The sequence below is a fragment of the Pezoporus wallicus genome, unplaced genomic scaffold (assembly GCF_028554395.1).
Source record: "Pezoporus wallicus isolate ANWC-B61680 ecotype Strahan unplaced genomic scaffold, APGP_CSIRO_Pwel_v1 contig_4710, whole genome shotgun sequence".
NCBI classification, from domain to species: Eukaryota; Metazoa; Chordata; class Aves; order Psittaciformes; family Psittacidae; genus Pezoporus; species Pezoporus wallicus.
Window position 1 is genome coordinate 5,239,432 of NW_026640647.1, and position 27,693 is coordinate 5,267,124.

A 27,693-nucleotide genomic window follows, 5' to 3' on the forward strand; every position below is an offset into this window, starting at 1 on the left:
AACATGATTTTGCAAAAAAATAGGGATCCCCATTTCTGTCACTGTTAGGAATTAGGGTCTTTGAAGGATTTGTTCCACAAAGATTTCCTCACAGTGAATTAAAATACAAAAATAACCAAAACCCAAATAAAACCCTACACACCTTACCTTACTGGTATCATCATCTCAGGCAATTTATAATTGGCTGCTGCTTTTAGAGATGGAGTTAAAGAAGCTATTTGCTAATCTAACACAACCCTCTTATAGTTCCAGTCATTGTAAAGAACAGTGTATACTACCTTATTTTGGCCTTTAAATTTTAAAATAGGAATTTTTAAGTAAAACAGGAAGCCAACACGCTAATTAATGTGTAGTCATTTTGCACTGAACTTTTTGCATGTAAAAAATAAGCTTTTTTAATTTTCTTTCAAATTTCTTCCCTCTCTCAAAATTCTGTGATAATGTATCACTAACCCACAATGTTCCATTAGACTAAAAAAGGGGGAAGCTCTCCAATCTACTGTTAATAGGAAACAACACAGTACAAGATGACTTCAGAAAATCCGTGGGACTCTTCTTGGCAAACAAGTATGGAAATTTCCCAGGGAACACTGTATGCTGCATTTATGTCCCAAAGCATCAGGAATCTGTGCATGAAAACTTTGAATTACTTCAGTGTCTTCACTACATCCTAGTTGTTCTAATTTCAAATCACAGTTGATAAAGGTTGGAAGATATTGTCATGACTACCACTATTGTAAGATGATTCTTAACGAGTTAAGTATTTAAACTGGTCAAGAGATCATCGAGATGATTCAGAGTACAAGTTAAAAATCAGTAACATCAGGTATCTGAGCACCTCAGCCAACAGCAAACCACAGTGTGACACTGTATGCACAATGAATGTCTTACCAAATTCTGTTAAATAGAGAGTAGTTTATGTCCTGGATTAGTCAAGCAAAAAGGCAGCCATTTTCATCTAGATTGTTCCGTGTTCAGAAAACATCAAAGGTACGAGCAGGGAAAGTATTATCTTGATCTGCTTATAAAAGCAGAAGGCATTACTGTCACTTTTACTGAACTACTTAATACTTATTTTTAGAACATGCTTCCTCTGTTAAATAATAAAACTGCTTTCAAAAGGCAATGGAAATTACGGGAGGGAAAAAACCCTCCAGAAGTTACGAAATAATGGTTCAAACATTTTAGTACTGAGTTTTGATAATTCATCTCAAGCTACCTCTACAGGTTACTCACTGATACATCTTACTTGAAATTCTAATCCAAAGACTGCTTTTAAAATTACAAGCTCCTCTTTCAAAGACTAACAGAAATACAGTTTGATCCTCCCCCAATACCCAGTGCTGCAGGGTTTTGAGCTGCAATTGTTTTGTGGTTTTTGTTTTTCAATAGTCTGAGTTCTTTTCCTTTAAGAGTTTGCCTTCCCCTTTGTTAAGCTTAGTTGATCTGCCTAATTATGGATTTAACAAAGCAGGCCATGTAAATCTAGTCACAAATACCTATTTCTTAATTACCAAAGACATTAGGGATAGGACAGAAACTGCGGGATGGTATAGACATGGAAAGAGGAATCCCTATGTTGCAAGTACATTCAGGACAGCGGTGCTCCTGGCTTTCACTAAATAAGAGCAATATGAAAACACAAGTAACCCTCAGTTTGGGTGATCTCTGCCTGTGTCCCGTCACTTTTTGGAACCTAAAAGTCTATAGCTTCAGATTCGGTTGCAGAAGCATTTACAAAGAGAGAGTACTCAATTGGCAAGTTATATCTTAAAATGAAACTTTGACAGCTTACCGCATAACCTACATTTCAGAAAACCCATTTCCGATTATTTTACTAATTGTAAAGCTTCTCTTTTATAAACTACATTCTTTTCAGATTTTTCAAGAAGACAGACCCTGCTGACATCTGCTAGTTCCCATGTACAACAGCTGTTTATTTTGCTTTTACATAGTCTACACAGACATCCAACAGCATATTCCTAATTCAAAATCCTCATTAGGATTTTGTGGTAAAGGACATTTGAAAACAAAAGAGCACATTCAAAGATTTCAGATGTACCATAAAGGAGCCAGCTCCTGAACTATATGTTTTATTTCACACACTAAACGTCAAGTTTTTTTAAATCTCACCGTACACATGCCTCAAAAAAGACCCCTCCTCCTCCTTTCCCCCCCTCCCCCCTCAAAAAAGGAATAAATGAGTAAAAACCCTGTTATAATATAGCTGGGTTTTCTGGCACAACTTCCCTAACCCTTGCGCAGTTTCTCTGACCAACTCACATCTAAAAATATATTCTGGTTGTCAACTGTGATCAGCTTTGCTTATTACTGTGCATCTGTTAGGAGATGCATGATTTTACAGCAGTTGGCTCATTCAAAGCATCTACAACTTTTATCCATAGATATACCTGGCCACCCAGAATGTTCTGATCACACTGTACTTACAGTAACTTCCCTTTCAAAGCCCAGTCCTCCCCAGAATAAACCTCCAGTTATTTCCAGTCTAGATCCTGCTTTTCCTACGTTTGTGTCTTATTTACCTTTGAAGCATCAGACTGTGTGCCCTTTTTAAGTAGGTTGGGACCCTGCAAACATATAGGGAAACATGCGAGTCAAATATTTCCAAAAGCTTTTTAGTTTAACTAATTAAAAGAAAGTTGAAGACCCCCAACCTCAAAACAGACAGGCAAAACCCCTCAATTTCTTTTGGTTGTTTTTTTAATAGAAGTTTCCTCTCAGATACATACCAAAACCTGTCTTTCCTCTTGAGATAAGTGTAGTGAAATTACCATAACCTTAAAACCTGCTTTGTTGAAGTAGTGTTGTCTACCAAACTGGCACATCACCATATTGACAATTAGCGTTGCTTATATTCTATAACAGGACAGGGAAGTTGAAAGAAAAGATTAAAAATTCCAACCCCCAACCATCTCCAGAATAGTCTTAAGAATTATCAAGGTCCCTTTCAGCCTTTGGGAGCTGGATCATTCTTCTTGCTTAGGATAGATATTGCACAGCAGTGACTCAGAATAGGAAGGAACTAAACCAAAGCAAGCAAGTTATGCTGTTGCTGTCAAAGAAAGAGTATTCTACAGTCTTACCGAACAGTTATTTTTAAATGCACCACTGAGAATCATCCTCCAACAAAAGTCATAGTTCCTGGAGTTGCTAAAATACTTCCTAATCTGCTAAAATACTAAAAATAATATTATTATTTTAAAATGCTTGTGAAATTAATTCACCCCTTGCTCCCTTGGAGCCTCACGGCTTCTGGTATTCACTACTACTGCTGCTTCCATTGAGAACAGATCAGGGATTAACATGAGTGCGTTTAGAAGTTTTAGACACACTGTCTTGAAGGCTGACTTCAGATCACCAAGAAAAACTGGGAAAGCTACTGAATGCTAATTGCTTGCCTTTTGGGGTGAAATCCTCAGGTATAGCCATCAGAGAGCTGCTAGGGTCAACAGTAAACAGTTAGAAAGCCTTCCATCCATTGCTGCCTTTTTAAACTGCAGAGTTTATGCTCACATTGACAGCAGCAGCATTTAAGCATCAAAATCTAAGTTCTAAACAACAGCTCACCTCATTCATAAATTAATAGCTGTTTCATATTTTCATGTAACAAAAGGAAAGCAGCTTCCAACTGTGAAGCCTGGTTTCAACAGCTGTCAGTAGCTAGAAATGACGAGTAAGTCATTACCAGAATATTCTACTCCAGTGTAGTTCTTTAGAAATAGACCTACTAAATTGCTTGCTTAAGGGGAAAGGCCAGAGTTCAAAAACTTGGAACTACTACTGTAGTTTCATTTCCTAAGACTTACATCTACACAGATAAGGCCAGAGCTCAGGGTCTCCTCATCCCAAGGATCTAAATAAATTAGATGGAAGTTCTTACTAACAGGCTTACCTGACTAACCTCCCAGCTGGTGTAAGGTTCTTCCCATTCACATGTATTGCATGCAATTACAGATGCTCATTAATAGAAGGCATTCCTCTGCCCATTACTAAGGACAGACTTTGATATCCATGCTAAGCACACCAGAATTTAGAGTCAAAAAGGAGACCATCACCTTATGTCATCCCAAATTTGGGCTACAGGACTTACTTCCTTCAGCAGCAGAAAATGAAATTCCTTTACCCTATTTGCCAGACAAACCAGGTCTTACTGATACAAAGCTAGAGTTGCAAGGGAACCCAAACCCTGCTTTGAATACAGTTTTCAGAATTGTCTTTAAATGGACAATCTTGCCTGTTGTCAAGCCTCTAAAGGGAATACTACCAGAGAACCTGACATTCAGAACATCCAACCCCCCCTGCTCCTACAAGCTTTTTCAGTTAATATGCTTGAGAAGGTTATTGAGCACTTTTAACAAGGAAGGCTACTTGTGTCTTTAAATTTGTCAAAATTAATTAGTTGGCATATCGAAGACTGCAAATCAGCTTCAGGGCAGGGAACACTGAGAAATCGTTTGCTGCAAATTAGCCACTATAGATCGGCAAACTAAGTAGGCAGAAATAGTAGTAAGAGATATTCAGCATCTCAAGTGACATGCTCTATTCAAGACTCTTTTGTTCCGCATTATGTTAACTTAGGCTTTCCTCACCACTGAAGTCTGTCAACTACTTCTACTACATGTAAATAAACTACCCTGCTTCTAGTACACTTTTTTGAGACCTTAAAGTGTTTTAACTAAAAGATCAACCCAACCCTAAATATTACTGGAATAAATTGACACATTTTAAGTAAAGGTAGAGAACTGTCCCTTGAAGCTTTATCTTGACCCAAGAACTATTTACTGTCTGAGGTGGCACAAGTTAAAAAGCCTGAATAAATTTTACGTTCATGTAAGACATTCTGCGAGGTTTAGATAATCACACCTGCACACGTAAGGCTGCTGATGGAACAGTTTGTGCTGTTACTCTTTGTAATCAGGTATAGTCAGCGATGATTTATTCTGCCTCCCTCTAATCCAAAAGCTTACAGCTCCAGCAGTAGTGCAAGTACCTTGTTTACACAGGGGTAAATGCTACTAAAGCATCACTTCCTAAAGGAACAGTGCATTCAGAGAATACTCAGGTGCAGCACACTTCAGTCTTTTAACACAGCCTTCATTTCCAGCTGTTTACTGCCAACAGCTTAGGTTTACTAAAAAACCCCAAACAAACCAACCAACCAACCACCACCTGACATCAGCACCACACCAATACAGTGATACTAAATCAACTTAGAAGTACATGACTAAGTAGTTCAAAGAAAGGATTGTTTTACAGTCCCACACCAGGCACGTATCATGCCTCTACATTAACTCTTAACATACCAGAATAGGTAGCTCCCTAAACTGCTTCTAAAGACAAATACAGTTAGGAAGCAAAACTATTTAAACTATTTACAGCAAAATAAGTCAGTAATGCTATAGCACCTGGCATTCCAGTCAGAACTCTTTGTCAAGATTAGGAGTGAGGAAAAACTTTGCTTTTGAGCTCCTACTCCCCATTCATACATCTAATATTTAGTTAATAGTAATTAAACAGATAACACAAGTTTAATAAGCTTTGCTGTAGCTACAAGAAGAAACTAATTTCACAGATGCATGAGGGAAATGCATCTGTGCAGTACAACAGTTTCAGTACATCACATATATTCTTACCTGCAACCACCACAGAAAGCACCAGCTCCTGCAGAATTTCCAGAGGGAAAGAGTATTGGCTGGATGTCAGTAGAGAAGTAACCTCACTGCCCTAGCTAATCTATGGACATCCTCTCCTTTCTAATCCGCAGAAACCTAACCTTAGAACTACTCATTACCAGGGAGAACAGAACAAATCCCCTTAACCCTTTTCTTGCATAAAAAGCCTAAACTTGTCTCTTACTTAAGTACTTTCTTATCCTCAGCAACTTTCCCAGTCAACAGGGCACTCATCTGCTAGGCTCTGTCTTCAGCTACCATTCCTGCAGTTATTCTGAGAATCTGTAATACTGTAACATTGCTCTTCTGTTTCTGGTTACAGGATTCCTGCTGCAGCAATAAGAAATATCCAGCTTTCAATTTGAGGGAAAAAAAAAGGGAGGGGGAGAGAGATGTGAGAAAAAGGTTAATTAATATGAAACAATGCAGGTGAAGTCCTCCAGGTTAACTCATTTTTTTGTTAGCCATAGAAATACACAAATCAAAGCTGCCCTGCACTGATTTCCTAATGCATCACAGCCCACATAGGCTGTAAAGTGGAATCTGTGTCAGAAGCACATTTAATCCTAGGATTCTCTTCAGCTAGTAACTGAGCTATATATCAGAAAGACCAAAAATAATCCAGGCCAGGCTGTCTGCTTCCATTAATCAGCAAGCTAAATTCACATGTGATACCACTACTTTTTATAAGAGATTGTGCATGTATGTGTGTGTACATATATATTTTGTAAAGGCAGATGCATTCTTGGTTTCTTAGTTCTCAACTTTGCATCACAGTGAATGAAGTTAAACATTTGAAGTTGCCTCATATTCGTATACACAAAGGCAGGAATATAATGGAAAAACTTCCAGTCTCTACTTACATTCTCAGTTTAAAGCACAGATTCAATGTGGGAGTAAGATCAGATGAAACAAAGGTTTTCATACTTTAAAGCTGAAGACTAAAATGCTTCCTTTCTTCTGAAACATCTGAAGACAACAAACGCTAACACTGAACTGTTACAAGGGAGAAAATAACCTGAGCAAACGTTTTTAATGATTACACTCTACAACAGGTGAAATAAATCCTGAATTTGGATCCTTGCAGGTGAAAGTTATTGCCATTGATTTACTCAGCTGTTCAGCACAGCTTCTTTTCAAAGAGCAGTTCCTTTCTTACAGTTAAATGTTCTGTACATTGAATTCCAAGATATGACTGCACAGAAAGGCCGCATCTAGCACAAAACATTAAGTGCTCAGATCCTGCCTTATACTTCATTATACTCTCTACCCTTATTTGTAGAACCCTCATTTGTTATGAACTTTTCATACCTTCCCTTTTATTCATACTATTACTTATCTCTCCTCAAATTATTCAGTCTAATTTAGAAAATGAGATTAAGCTAACAAAAATTGTTTGCAAACAGGAAGTCTATTATGTCTATATTGTGTTATCACTATAGTCTGTTCCAAGAATAGCAATAGTTTTAAACACCATCTTGCCAGAATTACTCTTTTCTCTGATAAAACTAAAAATCATTTCAGAAAGACCAATCATTTTTACTTTATTATGAAAATTGCTACATTACAGTCACTGTTCAAAACAGTATTTTAACACTATGGTTTCTCTCCATTTAAATGCCAATACACAAGCCATGATTACTGTTTCAAAAATATGATTAGCATTATCTATGGTAATTTGACATAACTTAAGCCATTAGAACTTTCTATAATCTGTTTCTCCTTCCCCCTTTTTTTGAATCTTCCATGGTAAAGAACAGCACCTACAATACCCAAGTTACCTGCTAGTGTTATTGGTATAAATAAAGTTAACCATAAACACAGAAATACACAGACACACAAAAATCCCGCCCCGGGAAATGATTTGTTCTCTACATGTTCAAAAATGCAACAAGGTCAGCTTTTTTCACTTTGACACATAAGTTAACAGGCAAAAGTCTCAAACCTAATCCATGGTCAGCTTGGTCAAGAGCACATTCCCATTCCTGTGCCACATGGACTTTCAGAGAAAGCTTCTGTCCTCTGGCCTCAGGGTAATGAAACTGATCAGTACAGATTTCAAGTATTTAATTCAGTGCCAAAATTTGAAGTGGTCAGTGCATTTTATTTATTTCACAAACAGAAAGAATAGTAAGTGTATATTTATAACTCCAGTAAACAGGAAAGTCCTTAACAGTGTGATTACTACCACAACAGCACATTAATACTGAATTCATCAATGCTGTTCCACAGAGATGCTTCAAACCCTTTATAGCCAAATGCACTAGAGGTTACCCGTTATAAATACTGACATTCTTCTATTTTTGAAATAAACAAACATAATAGCTTAATTCAGGGAGACCAAATGGTTCTGTGGTGCAATTAATTCTCTTCAAACGTCTCTGTTGACAAATCAGGAATAATAAATACAATCCCACTGCTTTGGAAGCCATGCGGTCCAGACTTTCACATGTACTCTATGTAGACACCATGCCTTTTTGCAGCATTATCAACTTAAAAGGAGTAAATAATCTTTCTGTTAGAATAGGAAATTATTTCCTCTTGGCAGGCATTGACAAATCAAGTCTCTAGCTTCATCACCACTTCACAGACAGATAGCCTCTGGCTGCAGTTTTCCAATCTTAAAACTGAAAGTTCAGAAGAAACAACTTAGTGTTTTCATCTGTAACAACAGAATGTAACAGAATACGTTTTAAGTGCCATGTCAGGGAAGAAAGTGGGTAGTAGTGAAGTTCCGCCAAGTAGATTATCCCACAGAGCCAGGTCATAAATGACAGTCTAGGTAAGCTTTTCATGTTGAATCTGGTAGTAACATGCCTGAATTAAAACAAAGTTCAGTTTAGCATACATACAAGTTCTCAGCAAGCTGAAAAAAATCATACATAAAAAGGTTAACTTTTTTTCTATCCGAGAAAACAGAGGGCTAGGCTTTCTACAAACAGTGATGATGCAGTGACATTCAACAACTGAAAATCTTGTAATAAGTAAATCAGCAAAAAGAACAACAGGAGATTTTAAGTTGCAAATTATGTCCAATCCGTAACGAAGCAAGACAGCATGATTTGGGACTCTGAATACTTTCACAGCTTCCTGCTTTGCTAAGATGATGTACACTTTTTTCCACACGTCTTTGTTTGCCCTTTCACAGAAGGCCCTCAAAAAGCAAATATTTTCTTACAGGATAAGGGTGCAGGGATTAAGTGTTTCAAAGCCCTCACACTAAAAAGCAAAGGTTTCCATCACCTAGATAAATACCCTGACCTGCTGCTGATAGCCATTCACACATTAATGCTGCTCCCAATAAGCACTGGGGCAGCTATGACCAGAAACCTAATATAAATGCCTCAGACAACACTTGCATTCATGGAAAATAGATTCTGCTTCTACTACATATGTTATTTGATAAATTTTAACTAACCCAAACCTCTCATTTTTTGCAGCCCTTTAAAAATATCAGGTATGAAAAAAAAAACAAAACAACCCTTTGCACCCAACTATTTCCAGTTTGTACAGAAAACACAATCATGTTCACCTGGCAGCTCATTTTAAGATTTTAATTTAACTTTCAGATTAACAGCCTCCCTCCAAAAAAGCAGTACTTCATCTCAATTTTTATAAAAGGACTAAGGTTCGTTAAGCTGCAGGGAAACAACAAGCTCCAGGTGAGCATTCAGAACAGTCAACAGCCACCAACATTACATTTGAGGAAAGTACACCTACACAGTGCACCACTTTATTAGCAGAACCTGCAATTGTTAGGTTATGCTAAGCTCCAAGTTAAGCTTCCCTGCTCATTCTAGCTAAAATATTCAATAAAAACGTCAATGAAGTTACAACCTAATGTTCACACAACTATCCTATGATCATCATTGTTCACAGCTGACTAATTTGCAAAGAAAGCTTTTAATAAGAGTCATTTTCATACCTTCAAGGTAGTGAACATGATGCCTTGCTCCCCGTGCTGCAGATAAGGATCCATCAGGTCTTCAATTAAGTGCACCTCAGACCCCAAATTCCTTATCCTGTCATGTGGAGGAGAGGGAAAGAGACTAGTTAAACAAGAGACACCACTATAATGGTTTTACTTTTCACACATGGCACACCCCATGCTTTTCCCTAACCTCATTGTGGAGTTACAACTGTTTCACAGTTAACTCTTCAACATTTTTCCAGGCCAAAGCAAAGCACCAAAATGGAAAATTTACCAAGTTACATAAAGCTACCAATTAGTCCTAGGAAAAGAAGCAGGAGTGTTTTATATACAAGTACTCACACTGCCTGTGCTCAGCTAATGACAGACGCCATGCTTAGCGCCTACCTGGCTCGTAGTACCACATAGAGAAAAACAGGAAATAAGTCATCCATGGACCACAGAAAATCTTCTTGAAGAGTTTCCAGTACATTCTGAGAGATCTCTTCAAAAGTCTGCTGGATCACCTTCAACTTGTCAGCTGGGGTGAATGTGGTACTATTTGGAAAGCAAAAGCAAAGCAGGATAACAGTAAGAACTTACCTATCTGCATCTAAATTAGGAAGACAACTTGCTAATTACCATGTTTTAAAACAATGGTAAAGAAGGAAAAAGACTTTTCTAATCCCCTTTTTAATTCCTACTTAAATTCTTACAGCAGAATTCCTTATGCCAGCTAACAGACATAAGAACACTCCCCAGGCACTGGTCATTTTGCCATAACTGTTTACAAGTTTACATGTATATTTGATTAGACATCCTCATACTTTTGACTCTAAGTGGTGTCCTATGGACACATCTCAGTTACATTTATGAGGCTATTCATCATTGCCCTTTGGGAGAATTTGCTAACATTTGCAGTAGGAACTAAAACATCTTGGCGACCTCTCCTACAAAGGTGAAAAGGTGATGAGTAAAGGATCACCATCAACTAAACTAGATACTAGTATATCAGGAGCAGCAAAACATTAAAAGACAAATGTCAGAGAATTACCTGATTTGCTGTAAACACTCAACTGCAGAGGCAAAGCAGGCATCTTTTGTATTTGATGATACCTGTGCAATTGTGAGAAGATTTATCATGCAGGTTTTACAACTTTTCTGTTCAGCAGCAGAAAAAAAAGCACAGTATCATGTAACACTGGCATAAAAGACACTTTTCCTTCCAGTTTTCCAGTGCAAGGAAAAGGGAATGTGCCTGGACACTGAAATCACCCAGGAAATCTGCCTATGTACAATATTTATGAGTGTTATTTACACTCAGAAAAGCCTGCAATGAATTCATTGGTTTATTAAGGTTTGGGTATCTTCCAGGTCAAGTGAGACTGAGAATCACTAAATCTTAATGGTTAACAGTCAAGAGGCAACCATAAGACTGGAACAGTTGAAACCTAGAAAAGTCATACCAGTAAATAATCAAAGGTAAGGAGCAAACAGAAAAGAACAAATACAGATGTAAGCTTTTATATGCAACCGAACCTAAAGTCTTTCTGAATGGAGCAGGCAGAGAATGGTTGCCAAGAGATCTAGAGGAATTCACAGAAATAAGGAAACTGGACAGAAGAGAGAAGCAGATAAACATGATGTCTTGGTTAAAAATATCCTGTTTAATTCAATGAATAACCCAGCAAGTCAGGTAAATGGCTACAGAGAGCATCATATACTGCATAATTCAGAGAAGACAGATGCCACATAGTACTTCATAAGTAGAGGGACTCTACTGTATAACCAAACATAGAGTAAGTGTGAAGAATTCAGGCAGCTGATAAGAATCTCACCTAAAACTACAGAAGATCTGAAGTAACTCAATAAATGTGTTAATGCTGGATTTTGTAACATTTTAAGTCTGAGTGGAGGTTTGCATCATGTTTTCTCAGGCGAATCTTCAACTTCATGATTTGGGGAAAAGGGGACTTGTCTTGCTGGGAACCCTTAGCCTTGGGGCGGGCTTCAGCAGCAGCTGTGGTCATTATTACAAACCAAATTCTCTCTATCAAGCAATATCAGCTCATCTGTGTGCAGCAGTTACTATGATGAAAGCCAGGCTTCCAATTATTACAGACTTTGAACAAGCCACAGCTATAAATAAGGAAGAAGTGATCTGATGGCAGGAGTACCAAAATGACTAAGAAAGTCACAAATAAAAACATAGGAATTATAAACAGACATGATTGAAAGTATACCGTAAATACTGAAATTGTTCAAAGTTATGATTATTAAGCCACCCTCACTGCAGCACAGACTGAGTACTACAGTAAGACCAGTGTTCAGCCACTTTCAGCAAGATAAGGATTAAGAATAAAAACCTTACAATTCTTCTCCTAATCAGAAAGTACATAATGGTATAACTCCCTTAAATCAAGCAGCTTCAAAATTCCCTTCTAGACTTTTATTCTCACAGCTGCATAATTGGAGACCAAGCAAATGTCTTCCTAAAACAGAATTCACTACAGACAGTAAGTGACAAAGCCAGACTGACAGCTATTGAAGAAATCGCTAATATAGATTTTAAGTAGCAGACATTTTAAGGAAACGAGATAGCATCTCTTCAGCAAAAGGCTTGATCAAAAAGTTCTTTGACTGCTTCTTCATGATCTCAGCTTCTTGAAAGAAACACTGGGCAAAGGTCAGTGAACATACCTTTTTACTCTCTCCAAGGATGGACACCGTTCCTGGCCAGAATTTCCTGCAAGAAACCCAACAGTCTATTGAGAGAGTGTATTCTTATAGCATTTTTCACCTTAGGAAAATGAGGTCATCATGTTCTTGTAGGAGATGCACCAGCCCTTTCTATAGGATCAATTACATCTAGCACAAATAGCTGGAAAATAGCCTAATTTGAAATGCTCCCTCTGGTTTTGTACCAATGCCAATCTTCCCCACCCCATATCTCTTCTTTTTGGAAGAGGGAAGTTTTGATTCCCCCTCTCAACCATACTAATTAGCTTGAAAATATGTTAAGATGCATTTTAATCAAAGAAAACACTTCAGATAAAGGCTGAAATTGCTTTATCTAGTTACATGCCATAATATTTTTTTTAAGCTCTGTGTATTGTTGAAGCATACTCACGCTTGCACTCCAAGAAAACTTAGAAGAGCCATATCAGTTTGTTTGTTTAGACGTAAAACACATTCCCAGTAAATATCTTCCTCACGCTCGTTGTCTAAGGCATACAGCATAAATAGAGGAGGATAGAGTCGTGGCAGTAACACAGGGAGCAGCAACCCAAAACTGGTTACCACATAGCTATTAAAAGAAGAAAATAAAAGAAGGGAGGTTTGAAGATTAAGACATTTAAAAAAAATTATCTATAAAAATTGAATGAAAAAAATCCCACTGGAATGAATCATTCATTTAATATGAGCCTATTCTATTAGGTATATGAATAATACATACAAATCCATCAAATAGTATCTGTGCTAAGAAATACTTTGAAGTAACTTTCCCTTACAGTACAGGCACAGGTGGATAAGGGCAAGGAGACTAGTTGTGGGGCAGCATTTTTGTGGTTTATACGTTTTAAACGGAACACTGGCTTTCTTCCTTGTATAATGTAAAAACTGAATACTCTACTATATTCTAGTTCAACTTTTATGTGTATCTTCATGCTAACCATTTAGCCCCCATTCTGCTGGCAGGTAACTTTACCTTCAAAGCACAAGCTGGAAAATAACCTAAAGCCTATTCAGTTCCCTGACCTAGCTCCACACACTTGCACTCCAGCCTTCATGAAGTCAGCAGTAGTTTGGCATCATGCTGTAATCCTAACATGGAAAGCTGAACTCACAGTGCCTACTAATACCACCTGCGCTCATTGGAGTCATTGAAGCCCCTTTCAAGGAGGCCATCTCTACTGATCCCTCTTCCTTGTTTTGACCACACCTGAGGCTGCTGTGGACAGGACAAGGATGGATTAAAGAGTGAGCTCAACATGACCAGCTATTTGCAGCACAGTATATGTGCACTGGACCTGCATTATCCCCAGTACTTGTATCCAGATTAGTCTGCAGAAGCCCAGGCCCAATCCTGATCTTGTTTACCCACAACAGACAAAAGCAAGTTTGGGCTTAAGAACCACTGCATGGAACAAGGATGAGATTGTTATTGCAGCCATCACATGGAAGTCTGCTTATCAGGATCTGTCATCAGAACCAAAGGAAAACAAAAGAAAATCTGCTTATATCCATCAGTTAAACATGTGCTTATCTTTCTTCCCCCACCCAAGAAATAAAGAAAATAAGGAAAAAAAACAAACAGAAATAAAACAAAGGCTTCATTAGGGTTTTTCAAGGGGTTTTCTTTTTTTTTTTTTTTTTCCTCTTCACATACCCCGGCTCAGGAGATTCTGATCTCGAGTCAGATTTTCCACTACAAAATGATCGTCTCCCTTTTGTCTCTGTCGCCACAAATGGAATTGTGCTGCCCTCTTCCGGAAGATCAGGGAACAAGAACCTAAATGGCAATACACAGATCAACATAAGATTTCAGTTCACAAAGTTTCCACAAATCACAGAGTTAGAAGGCAAGACTGGACAGACAAAGGCAGCTGAAATAATACATGGTGGACTAAGACAGCATAGCTAACAGATACACAGTACCATCTACCTCGAAGTAAAACATGGCAGGCCAACCCCTCTGATGCCAAAGATATCTTTTCCACCTTGACATCACTTCCCTCCTGACAATGCTTCCAGTAGTTAATAATTTGGAGTATTTCTATTTTCAGATTGGCAGAACCCAAATAAAGCTGTAATTGCTCTCAAGAATCTAAGCAAACACTCCATAAGAACACTGCTCATCCATGTTTGTAAGAACTTTAATGGAATACACCAAGTCCCCATCCTCGCTATTCTATACCCTTTGAACACTGTCTTTTCACAGCATAGATATCCCAAGATACCAAATTGGAAACCCATATTCAAGACAAGCTTATTACAGCAACATCTGAAGTACAATGCAAGATGTAATATACTGTGGTAAAGATTTTAATTTTTCTATTTTACCAGAATATTCAAGACTCCAAAAGCCAAAAAAGTTAAGGAAATACAAGCAACCCTCAAAACAGAGTCAGATACTAGCATACTTGGCCTGCACAAACACTAGACAGTTTCAGTCCTTGAGACATCTTTAATTCAGCAGAAGTTCAACCGGAAAATGAGAGTCTCATTACCTAACCAGTTGGAAGATGCGTTTGAGGTAGGACTTTATCTCCCTTACAGCCTCCTGCAGTAACCGCCGATTAGCCCCAACTCCAACATAGGTCATTCTGTACACAGCTACCAGTGTTTCCACCAGCTTGCCCAACGGATGGAGAGGAGTATCACAAGCCTGAGATGAAAGATGTTAACTGGCCAGTCAGATAGGTCAATGCAAGTTATTAAATTCATGTATGAACTACATACAGCTCATAGAGGAGTCAAGACAGTACAAAATCTTACACTACTACTTGGACTAGTCATCTGTCCAGTACTGTTAAAATTAACATGCCATAAATAGCAAAGCATCTTGAAATACTTGCTAAGATGCAATGTTTAAGAATTAAAACAGTAACTGAGCAGAAACTGACTTGAAGGCAGTATCCATTAGGTATATAATGATTTTAGTTGCGGATTTTAATTCAATAAACTAGGAAGTTATGAGCAAACTTGAACAAATACAACATGGATTACAAGAGCAAACCTGGAAGGACTTGAGGAAAGCTATTACAAAGTCTTTTACAAAGTGAGCTTGACATCATTCCTTAGCAACAAGCTACACGAGTATTTGGTAGTCACAATACCTTTATCAAATACTTTTTTATATTTTCGTATTTTTCCAGGGTGAAGGCACCAATGTGCTGTGGAATGAACTCCAGACTTTCCAGTGTCTGAGTATGTGAACGGCTCAATATTTCTGGGCTGCAATTATGAAAAGGACAGAGACATTGTACCGCTTATTTGAGACATACAGTAAGGAAAAAAAGCCCTGAAGTTAACAACTGAACTAATTCTAAACATCAGCAAGTCCCTGAAAGGGTTTATAGGACAGAGTATTAAGTGTTTGTGTAGGATTTGTTGTTTTAACTGAATTTTTACAGTCAAGAGTTTCTGGTCTAAAGTAGAGTGTGATTTCAGTTTCTCTCTCAATACTTTGTCTTGCTGACTCGATTCTCCAGGAACCAACCTGTCTTTGTGTTGCCGCCGGTTGGTGGTCAGGGCCACTGCAATGTTGTCCCAAGCTTTCCATCTATCCCCCTGGCCTGGGCTCTCACAACCAAGCTGGCTCCAGCATTCTTCAAATACTGCCTTCCATTTTTCATCAGGAGGCACTGCCAGAATCCCAAGTTTCCGCCTAATAAAAAGGCCAGTTAAGTCTGTTAAAAATCGGGCTGTCATGAAACGACACATTCAGCTATGAAAACCACCTATGGCTAACGTCAATCTACTATTTCATACTATTTTACCATAGCTGATATACTTAACAGCCTCTACTGTGAACCAAAGTTTATCACTAAGAATAAACCTAGAGCCTATTTAATCAATGGGTTGACTTTCAACACCTTTACAAAAAGCTATACTTATTTTTTTTTTCCTTCCTAACATACATTCATCCATATAGCATTATAATGTTATCAGATTAAAACACTTTTAAAACCTATGCATGGGAACAGCTATGAACCTTGTTACATTAGAGAAGTCAGTCTAATTCTTTTCTTGTCGTCTTCCAGGAAATGGTCTGGCTAAACACAGAAGGACTGGTTTGATTTCCAAGAAAATAGGAGATACTGCACTTGACTGGGCTGATCCTCACTGGTATTCATGCAGAAAGCTCAGACACATACACATAGCAAGGACACATTGCAAATATGTCCTAGATATCTCACTATCCTGGAATGTACAAGTAGCATAGCTACAGAGATGATAACAAGGAGAGATATATGGCTTCTGCCCCTAAAGCAGCATCTATAGATGATGTTGGGTGACATCTGAGGGATGTGCTAGTAGAGAGCAAAACTAGCTCAGGCATCTTTTCATTGACAGCCAACACTCAAGAGACCCTATATAACCAAAAGAAAACCATGTTCTCCCTACCTATGTATGTATCTATCTCTCTCAATACAGGTGTCTGAGACATATAATGAAATTTAGGGGTTTGAAAAGGACTAGCACTACTGGTATTTCCCCATACTTCCAATTTCACAGAGCAGAAAGAGTAGGCTCTTAAGCCTTTTCACAAATTATACCAGAAGATTTTTCAACTTCAAGAGAGCCTGAAAAGGGCAGATGAAACCCTTATTTCATGAGCAATCTTCACAAATGTGTACATACATTTATTCATAGACTCCCTACTGCGGTAAAAAGCAGACAGCTGCTAAGGTTGCAAGTGTTCAGTTCAGCAGGGAGGCCTGCTTAACTTTGCATCCTGTTGTAGGTGTCAGCACTGTCAAAAGAAATTACTAGTGAATGCTTCAGGAAGCACACTGAGAAGTAATCCATGTAAAAACATTAGGGTTGTGTCTCCAATTTTAATCTGAAATTTCAGAGTATGCTTCACAGATATTGAGTTCTATACAACAATTACTTCTATTGTAAACCCGTATATAGTGCCACCAGATAGAGGTAACTCTAAATTTACATATATTTCTTCTATTCAAAGATCTCAGTTATGACTTAAATAAAACAAAAATGATTCTTTCCCAGGGTTAATTAAACAAATTGATGTGATGCAGCTGCTATAAATATGGTTATAGGAACACTTCTAAAAATTATGTTCGCCAAGGTGTTCAAATGCTCTTTTGCAGTTCAGCTGATATCTCTACTATTATCTTATGCATTATTTGAAAGAGGTGCAGTTGCTAATTCTACCCAATGTGCACCCACTGCTATCATTGACATACTAAGTTAATTACCAAGAGAATAATTGGCAGAAGACAGAGAGGTTGTGATTGACTTAATCACTCAAATATAACTTAGTTTTTCTCAGTGCCTCAGAAGTCAGCAACACCCGTGAACTCAGATTCTAACACGCAGTTCAGATAGAAATTAATACAATAATTAATCCGAGGCAACTATAGGACAACAGCAGCATGCTTGCTATCCTGTAATTTCATGCTGCTACTTCCATATTCAAATAGTAATTAAAGAAAGAACAGCTATTAAAACCAAAGATTTTGATCTTATTTTATTTCCTAAGCAGGAGGAAAGACAGATGGAAAAGGAAAAACATCTCAAAATCTCACTGTTTCTTTGGAAAAAAATATTTTTAGTTGGCCTTTGAAAAAAGACAATAGTTATGTTCCAGAGTATTACTGAACCATAAGAAGTTATTTCTTACTCAACACTCACAATGCTTTAGGTTTGTCCTTCTCATTCTCATACAAACTAGGTTTGAAGTAGGTTCCTGTGATTTTTATCCCAGATCCCCACTCTCCACTGAAGAGACCTTCAATATAATCTCCATTTGGCAAGGTCAGAGTTCCCTTGAGAGAAGATAATAAAAAAATTAAATGAAATTCATCAGGACCCAAATGTCAAGCAAAGTAACCTCCCCCCCGCCCCAATGACAACAGTTTGAGTAACAACTGTAACACCAACCTTTCCAGTCAGAGTCCAGTTATCTGAAAATTCCCCCTCGTAGATTGTATCATCCTCAGAAAGCAGAATTCCAGTCCCCTGTGTAAAGAGAATCATAGAGAGCACAAAGCAGTACTTACAACAGGCAGCCTGACTGCAGATCTAAAGATCCACTGAAAAACCTGTTACTAATTCTTAGCAAATATTTTTTTTAAATAGAAGTTTCTGTAGTCCTGGATAAAACAGAGCAGAGATTATAAAGACAGTTTAAAAGGCCAGAAAAACAGATGGTTAGAGGAACAGAAGGTGCACACAGCTTAGCATATACTCATCTACCCCAGGAAGTGACCATGCTCAGAGAAAAAGTCACTATAGCACAGATGGGTGTTCAACTCACCATCATTTTGTTCATGCTGAAGGCTCCTTCATAATACAGTCCAAACTGAGTAACCACAACACCGTTGCCTTGGCAAACATCATCTTGCCACATTCCCATATACTTTTCTCCTCTGAAATAAAATGAAGTAGGAAGAATACAGTCTTAGTAGTACATTTATATCCTTTCTTTGAGTTTAATGCAGTATTTGACCATTACAGAAACGACTAGAGAAGAGTCATACAGCACTTGCTTCAGATCTGTCAATCCAGTTTCACTAGCTTCATGGAAATAAAGACCCTTTGACAGAAGCAAACTATAATGAACTTCCTTTCCCAATTCACTTGCAAATCAGTCACATCCAACCAAACTCTGAAACAATGCTGAAGCCTGACTAAGCCCAATTCCTATCCAAAGGAACCTAAGCAGTAGCTATAGCACACAAGACTGAAACTTACTAGATAAAGCTGGACCAGATCAGCTAAGATTTAAGTTGCGTATGAAATGGGATCTTAGGCTTCATCAGGCATCTGCCTGATGTGTTTAACAGCTACTTAGAAAAAATGCAAGAAGCTTACTTTAGGCATTCTTTTTACCAAAGCTTTTGATATCTTTACCTAAACTCAGACAACTCAATCTGAGAATAATAAATGAAAGAAACCAAGCTGTTCCACTTGGGGGATAGGAGGTAGACCTACAAAGTCATACATAAAATTTTTAAAATATCAGAGTGCAAAAATCGTAAGGAAACAATTTTGTAGAAAGTTTCTGGAGAACAGCCTAACAAAGGTCATGCCACAATATTAAACAATTCAAGACTGCTTACGAGTAAATACCGGCTTCTTTCAGACTACTATTCAAAGTACTCTGCTTATTACACAACATTTTCCTCCTAATACCCAGAAAAATTATGGTCATTGTAAAGAGAGCAAGCCCAGCCATTAATCTGAATTCAGGGGAATCTTCCAGCTAATTGGACCCATAACCTTGCAGAATGCTGGCCTGAGTCATCATGCCAGCTACAGGGGTCTCTGCTGCACGAAGGCTTCCTGAAGAGACAGATGCAGCAGCATACTCAATTACCAGGATGGAAATGTAAGAGTAGAAATCCCACTTGCTCACATGACTGTGTTGCAACAATGGCAGCAAGTCATAAGAGTGTCTGAAGCTATTCCTTATTTGTCTGGGCTAAAGAATTAGAAATGAAGAAAATCAATCTTTAAGCCACAAACATGCACATATTCTTTACTGAGACCATGAAGAAAACTATCATGAGGGCAGCTTACTCATATTTGAGTAACTCTGGAATAGAAAGCAAATGCCGCATTCCTCCCTCAGCATGAACTGCCACTTACAAATTCTGGAGGTGAGAGGAGTTCTGTGAGAAAAGCTGCCATCTCTTCAGCGTGCCCTAGGTAACTGAATGACTAAAAGTATGTAGAGACATCTTGATAGTAGCGTATAAGAACACCACTGAGCAAGACTACATGCAAAACTGATAACAAGAAATACCTAAATATATTACAATAGCTCTGTCTCAGGAAAATACCCACATAGACACTCCCACACACCTCCTTCACCTCCAGACTTTCTACTGTTCTGCTTTTTAAGTGGGCACTCAGTTCAGTTAAGCCAAAACCAGTTTTCTTGTGCTCCCAAAGACGTCTTTTCAGGAAAAAGCCAGCATTAAATTAGTGACTGAAAAAAAAACAAATTATATTGATCTATATGAATCTGTACTCTGAGAGCATTTGTTTAGTGCACACATTTAGTGCCATTCTGTTTCCGAGACCATTATTTCACTAATTTGCCCTGACAGAAAGTACCTTCCCTCCACTACACTGACAGAGTAAGTCAATGGATAACTTGAGTACAAGCATTACACAGTCCTGTATGCTGGATCACTAACAGCCCAGTCTTACAGGCCTGAGACGGAAGAATACTCCTCACATGATGTAAAACTTCCAGCACTTGCACAAAATGCCCTTATAAGATACCATACTTGGTCCTAGTTTTCAGGCATGAGTACGATAGGAAAGCAAGGAAGAAAAAAAAGCAAAACAACACACCACACCCCCCTTCCCCGCATTTACTCCAGCAGCAGCACAAAAAGCAGCCTCTAGACCCAGTTTTTTAGGTCATCAACCCAGAAAGCCTAACATAAATAAAAAATAGTAAAGACAACATGCACTACTACTGCAACTAACAGATCAAATCCTTTCCTTTCACTCTTTTTGCAAGTGTACATCATACTTGTTTCAAGAACTTGTGGATATCACATTACCTTGTGATATCATCAAAAACTCCATAGCCACTCTTCTTATCCATTGTCCACTGTCCAATGAACATACTGGGAGAGGAAGAGGTCAGCTTCCCGCTGCGTAGCAGACCATGCCCATGACGCATGTTATCCTGAAAACACCCTTCATACACCTCACCAGTTGCATAGCTATAATGAAAAAGAGAGTAAGAAAGATTCTTATAATCTGCTTCTGTTGTCAGGCTTGGTTTTGGCTTTCTGTTTGGCTTTTTTTTTTTTCAGTTGGGCTATTTTTGGGGTAGGGTTGGTTTGTTGTTTTGTTATATACATATATAGATATATGTGTGTGTGTTTTTCCTCTAGAACAAATCAACTCTCTTATTTCTTTGGAATTCCACTGCAGCCACAGCAAGCAGGAACTCTAGTAAAAGTATATTTGGGCCAAAAGCGAACCTTTAATAGAAGTCTTCCGATGCTTTGTTGTTTTAAAGTCACTCTGCACTACAAGCAAGACCATTAGAGGTTATATTTCTCTCAGAAGAAAGTTTCCTCTATTGTTGAAAGGTGGTAGCAACATTAGAGTAGGTATTTTGAAATTAGTAACAGAACACTGTACAAGTATGCATTGTGAGCAATCTGCCAAAAGCAAAGCAGAAAATTAACCAACCTATATTCACCAGTCTGAAATGCAATAAAACTACATGCAGAGGCTTGGTAAGCTATCCTCCAGAGCATCAGCCCTGCTCTCCCTTCTGCAATGGCAGCGGCACAAGTGCTACATGTTACCTGTAGACTCCATGCCCACACATTTTGCCTTCCTTCCAGTACCCCACATAATGGTCATCCTTATTCAGGGCTTTGTTTGGCACTTGGTATTCACCATACCTGTCAACACACAGAAATGGAACATAAGCAGCTATAATTGCTAGCACACTTCATTAAAAACAGGAGCTGATGTATATCACAGATCCATTCTAAAATCAGAGTGCTCTATATAATTTTTAGCCCCTCTTCAACTACAGCAATTACTTTTTTTTTTTTAAGGGAAAGCAGAAATTCCAGCATCACTAGATCCATTTATTCTGTACGACTTTTCTCCTGTTTGACTGTGGCACGTTGCACATATTCCCCTCTCTCTCAGCTTTTTGAAGGCCACAAATCTTCTCAGACCCTAAGACTGCTTCTACCTTTGCTGTCTTCTTCAGGCTTCTACCTTTGTTGTCTTCTTCAGCTTTATTCAAGAGAAAGATGATAACATACACTGCTATATGTTGAGTGTTAAAAAAAAGGAGGCTAGCTTCCACTTACATTCAAACAGTGGCACAGAACTGTTCACAAATTCAATATGCCTAAGAATGAGACTTTTATTTATTGACTGTAGTCTTCGAGGAATCCAGTTATGGAGGTTCTTCTGAATGCACATCTACCCCAACAAGACATTACTAAGTCTTGAGACTATAGCATGCGTGCTGAAACACAAATATAGTTGATAATTCTAGCAATTACAGCTAAATACCAATCATTTCTTCCTGGTGGGGATTTGTTTGTGATATTTCCATCTCCAACAACCCTAAAATCACAAGGTTTAGTTGTAACTTACTATTAACTTACAAATGACCAAAGCTGTTTTTCAGTTTGACATTATACCAATAGCTATAGTGCATTTTAAAAAGCTATTTGCAGCCAGACCACATTTCCATTTCCCCTCCAACTCAATACTCTGAAAATATGTCTGGAAGCCAGTAGGACTCCACATACATTTTTACCCTGCCCACAAGATTAATACAAAAATGCCTTTGCAAGAAGTTAAACTCTTGACCTCAATAGTGCCTTGAGCAGATTCTTAGCAATGAAATCCATAGATTATTTCAAAGCTGTGTAATAAATTAAGTTACTTTCAAGTGGTCTTAATTCATTTCACTAGGTAACTTGGAAAATGTCTAATTTCTGTTCATCCTGCTTTCAGACTCCTCTATACTAGTTACCCTAATCATCAGTTTTGTTAGTTTTATTGTTTTCTCATTAGTTTTGTTTTCACCACCCAAACCCTGAAGTCTCAATTCAAGATTTTGTTGTCTCCTTCCTAAATTATTAAACCCTTGTTCTACCAGAAATACAGCAAGTATTAGACAAGATGCACCACTATAGGGTATGAAAGGCCTTGCATTTTCTAGATGGATTAAAAAACAAAACAAAAAATAAAACCAAAAAACCATTACTTTTGAAAGAACATTGCAACACAAAGTTGACAGTTACCTATACAGCAGAAAGTTGACTGCTGAAGACTTCTCAATTGGCTTCCTCTGCTTAGGAGTTTACACCCACCCACCCATTCTTTTCCTCAGCTGCTTTATCATTTCCTTCCTCCATCCTACAGCAGATTACCCCAATTAGTTTCAGTTTTTATGAACAAACAGATTTTTAATCACAGAAGTAGAGAGTCTGTTGTGAAGACAACTAGTGTATATCTGGGTGAGAGATTATCTATATATCAACATACAGATAGATCTTGTTAACACAAATAACCCTTAGTTAATAAGACTCAGTGCAAAACTTTTGATTACGAGGTTTTGATTATTTCCTACTACAAAAGGTATTCCTTGCCCTCTGGCTCCCCAAGTAGCGAGAGGATCTTACCCATCCTCCAGCCCAGCCCGGAAAGTCCCAGAGTACATTCTTCCATCTGCCCACTTTAGGATCCCTCTAGAAAAAAAAAAAAATAAAATAGAGCCATACACATGTGTAAGATAATCAGTCTGCTTCACACTTCCCAAATAACTTCTGTGAGTGAGCCTATTTATTAATAGAGCAACCACCTCATTTTGTTTTCAACTGTTACATTCTAATACCTTTACCTGCCATGGGGTTTTCCTGAAAGCCATCTCCCATCATAAACAGCATCCTTGAATCGAGGGTCCTTATAGAAGGTGTATTTGGCACTGCGAGAAACAGGAGGCTCCTGTCTTGGCACATTCCCACCAGCTCCACATAGAAGTAAGTCAGAAGTCCCTCTAAGGGCCTGATCCACTGCTTGGCTTATTGCCCTCAGCCACTTGGTCTGAAACAGAAAGTGTTTCATCACAGGATTTAGCCAACATCTGTCTTTGTATTGAATCTCACCTTTACAGCAACGGCAGTAATCTCCTTTGCACTCCTCAGTACAGTGTTGTAAATTGGAGCACTGCTACAGTCAAGCATGGCATACAGTCACCCTGCATACCAAGCTGTAGGAAGACTTCGTTCTTGGTGAATACTTAAGCAATACATCTCCCCGTTTGGTTTCACAGTAGGAAATTTAAATCACTCATATCACTGAAGCTGCGCAAAATCTGTAGCTATTCCCACCTTTTCCTGGGGTGTTGAAGGAACAAGAACAAGCTGTTCTTCTGGTGTTGTAATCTTCAATCCATTCCTACATAGGGTGGGGGGATAGAGGGAAGTATTTTAATCTAGCGAAATTTTGTGCAGAAAAAGGCCAGCTTTTAGCATGAATATTGTATTTTCCCTCTCCCTCCCCAGCTAGCATTCACTTTAATATTAAAGTCAGTTGTGAAAACAAGCAGCAGGCAAGGCTACTCACTTCCCTCTTGACTACATTATTCTTTCTGATGTTTATACAACTAAGTTGTTGGGGTTTTTTAAGACACAGAAATACACTAAGTTTTCTGAAACAAGACAGAGAGGAAGACATAACTGCATTCAGCCTACAATAACTGGTTACAAACCACTCATCCTCCCTCCCAAGATATCTTTCACCATCACAAGCAAGAATACTCACACATTACCAGCTTCTTCTGAAAGAGCTTCTACCCACAGCGTGGACAAGGGAAAAATATGGTGCGTTGAAAACTGTAGGCAAGGAGAAGGAGAACGGAAACTGCACTAGGTATTGACCCATTATCCCTGCCTCATACTTTTTTGAACAGTTATTTTCCTTCGAGGACTGTGGAAAACTGGGCATTACAGGCTCCTTACATGTACCTTGCTCCAAGAAAAAGCCAACAGAAACCATGCCAGCTACAGGGCAACAGCACTCAAGCATTAAAGAAATAGTGCATAATTTCAAATTTATTTGTAAACATGAAAAAATATTGCTTTTAAGTGTTTGAGCAACATTACAGTGAACAGTGCAAAAACTTGTCTTCACTGTATGAAAAATGTGTCATGTAATTTGAAACAGAGAAAAGGTTTTGTTCCTGGCTATAAGCTGGCTTACCTGAGCATGGACCAAAGCATCATTAAAGAGGATGAACCAGTTTACAGAGAATCTTCCGGCATGCTGCAGGGACAAGCCACGATTGCTGCTTTCACAGATTAAGCGACGCTCTGGCTTTCTCAAGGAATCCTATGGATAGGGTTAAAAACAAATGTACAGCAGCTTACTTCTCACTGACTGCGACTTAAGGTCAGTGCTATTTGTATTACATAGTAAAAGCCCAGCCCTTTTAAAGCAACATGACCACAGCAACACAAATTAGAAAAATGAGAAGTGAAACTGGGACAGCAGCATCAGTAACAGACACAGAGTAAAACACTACCAGCGAGAGATACAAGCTGCTAATGGACTGACAGTTGTCATTGTACCGTCATTTTCCCAGGAAAGGTCTTCCAGAAACCAAGTGTATATTCTGCTTCTTTCCTTTTTCTGTTAAGATGGACAGCAAGGTTCTCATAACAAGAGCTAGAATCCTGCAGCTTCTGGTATTCTGGAGATGCCTGTAGAGCACAAGGTAAGACATACCTGAGACCGTTTCTGTACCAACAGCACTAACCAAACTGCAATGCAACTGCTCATTTTATTAAATGAGCACTAAATGCATGACAGTTGGTCTGGTTAATAAAGTAATGGTGGCAGGTAAGTTATTTTCTTGGTCACATGTTCTGTTGGTGTGCTGGGAGATTTTAAAACTCACAGAAGTGCCATGAATGTTAAAAGGAGAATATACAATTACATGATCTACCTTCTTGCAGCTTAACAAGTTGCAGCAGAAGTAGGGCTAATAATTGCAGGAGTAATACTTTAAATTACTATATTGGGATAAATATACAAGTAGTTATTGTTCCTCTTTAGTCACCTCTTATTTCAAAAGAAAGCAATTATATACATCTAAATGGGTGGTAAAAGTCTACCTAACACATATGTGGTATTTTTAGTACAGCATTACAGCCAAGGGCAGCTACAGCAAAGATGCCAGATGGAACTGAAAAGCAACAGGCAAACATCAAAATAATCTATTTGCAATTAGGCTCAGGCACACAAACAAGTTCTGGCAGGGTAACAAGCTTCTACCTATCATGTGATCTATGCAGGTGTGGTGTAAGACTGCGCAAATAAACGTGCACCATCTTCCCTGCAGCAAACACAAGCTGAGGCAGCTTCTCTGAGGACTAAGCTATTTTTAATTACCTGGTGTTTACTTCACACAGTTACTTCCGAGCCCTAAGTTTCATGTGTGTATTTATTCAGATCTAGATAACAAAGCCAGCTTACCACTTCAAAGCATGTGGCAAGCTTTAGCAAAGTTCTAGCATAGCTATGAAGTCGTCCAAACGGCATGAAAAACAGAGCATTCAGAACTTCCACTAGCTGGAGGTTTTCCTCATTCTTCTCAGACAGTTTCTGTAACAGCTCCTGGTTTTTACTCAAGAAGTCTCTAAATGATGGGACCATTGGAGAACAGAGGGAGGAGACAAGGGAGAAAAAAAAAAAAAAAAGACAACAAGACATTAGTGATGTTTTGTGTAAAGGAGCCCAGAATGCCCCTCTTTGGATTTTCACAGATCAATACAAATTATAAAGGCAAATGCATGCTGTTTATTAATCTATTCCCAATTTAGTTTTGGAAGTACAGCAATACAGACACGTAGCTCTTTCATAACAACTCCAACACAGAACTTTGTTTACTTCTACTCTCACATGCTCAGTCCTTAAACCAGTTGAAGAAAGTTGATCAACTTGCCTCACTTGGAAAGTAACTGATTGCCTTTTTCCACTTTAACACTTGATTAGTAAAAGTGCTAACAAGTGGAATGACTTCCCCATTATTAAGACTAGTAAGTTTCTACCACTGCTGATTCATACAAGGCCTGAAAGCATCTTAACTTGGTTCAAACGCAATTCCCTAAATACACTGAAATAATCTCTTCCCCACCCCTGCTGTTCAAGGCAACTGACCGGTTTTCCCCCTAACTAGAAAAATTACATCCTACCTCAAAGAAAGGCAGGAAATCTGTTCAATCCTCAGTCTGATTTCCAAGGGGGAGAACTAATCTAGTTCAGAGAAGAAGAGGGAAATGATTCTGAAGACAATGCATTAACACACAGGATTTCTTCATTAAGAGGAAAACAAACCTACTTTTCCCTCTCCTTCATCCTATCTGTGTGCAGATGTGCTAGCACATATGACACATCTGCATTAAGGCACATTTCAGCTGGGAGGCATTTAAACCACAAGCTGCAAGGATCAGGTGAGACTAAGAAAGCAGGCCCCAGGGACAGTGAAACAGATCAGAGAATTGCACAGCAGGGTCCCTAAGAATTCTACATAATTAGCAAGATGCGATTTCACACATCAAAATAACATCTATTTTCTAGGTCTGCTAATGATATTTAAGAACTCTATTGTCAACAAACATTAAGAATAAAGTCTTCTTTGGAGAGAAGACCATATTTCTTAGTTTTAAGTTTAACCACCTGGATGGCTTGCATTTTTAAAGTGCTTTGAGACCCTCACATAGAGGTGTCTCTGTCAAAGTGTCAAATAATAATTTAATCATAACACTCACCTACCCTTTCAGAGCACATGCTCAAAAACCTGCCAGCAATGGAGACTGCTATTGA

General features: G+C 38.4%; 1 protein-coding gene across 1 annotated transcript in view; it reads right to left on the reverse strand.

The window, feature by feature from the left end:
* Window positions 1–7,211: 7,211 nt before the first annotated feature.
* ALS2 (alsin Rho guanine nucleotide exchange factor ALS2) overlaps window positions 7,212–27,693 on the reverse strand; it is a 43,454-nt gene continuing 22,972 nt past the window's right edge. Inside the window, exons 13-34 of the mRNA XM_057419880.1 lie at window positions 26,344–26,506; window positions 25,437–25,568; window positions 25,069–25,197; window positions 24,631–24,701; window positions 24,198–24,264; window positions 23,708–23,910; window positions 23,490–23,555; window positions 21,639–21,737; window positions 20,877–21,041; window positions 18,614–18,725; window positions 18,238–18,315; window positions 17,989–18,122; window positions 15,827–15,994; window positions 15,444–15,561; window positions 14,835–14,992; window positions 13,994–14,116; window positions 12,734–12,910; window positions 12,304–12,349; window positions 10,658–10,719; window positions 10,012–10,161; window positions 9,619–9,715; window positions 7,212–8,510 (exon numbers count right to left, since the gene is read on the reverse strand). Coding sequence (XP_057275863.1) covers window positions 8,472–8,510; window positions 9,619–9,715; window positions 10,012–10,161; window positions 10,658–10,719; window positions 12,304–12,349; window positions 12,734–12,910; window positions 13,994–14,116; window positions 14,835–14,992; window positions 15,444–15,561; window positions 15,827–15,994; window positions 17,989–18,122; window positions 18,238–18,315; window positions 18,614–18,725; window positions 20,877–21,041; window positions 21,639–21,737; window positions 23,490–23,555; window positions 23,708–23,910; window positions 24,198–24,264; window positions 24,631–24,701; window positions 25,069–25,197; window positions 25,437–25,568; window positions 26,344–26,506 — 2,557 coding nt within the window. The 3' untranslated portion in view covers window positions 7,212–8,471. The remainder of the gene's footprint in view (window positions 8,511–9,618; window positions 9,716–10,011; window positions 10,162–10,657; window positions 10,720–12,303; window positions 12,350–12,733; window positions 12,911–13,993; window positions 14,117–14,834; window positions 14,993–15,443; window positions 15,562–15,826; window positions 15,995–17,988; window positions 18,123–18,237; window positions 18,316–18,613; window positions 18,726–20,876; window positions 21,042–21,638; window positions 21,738–23,489; window positions 23,556–23,707; window positions 23,911–24,197; window positions 24,265–24,630; window positions 24,702–25,068; window positions 25,198–25,436; window positions 25,569–26,343; window positions 26,507–27,693) is intronic.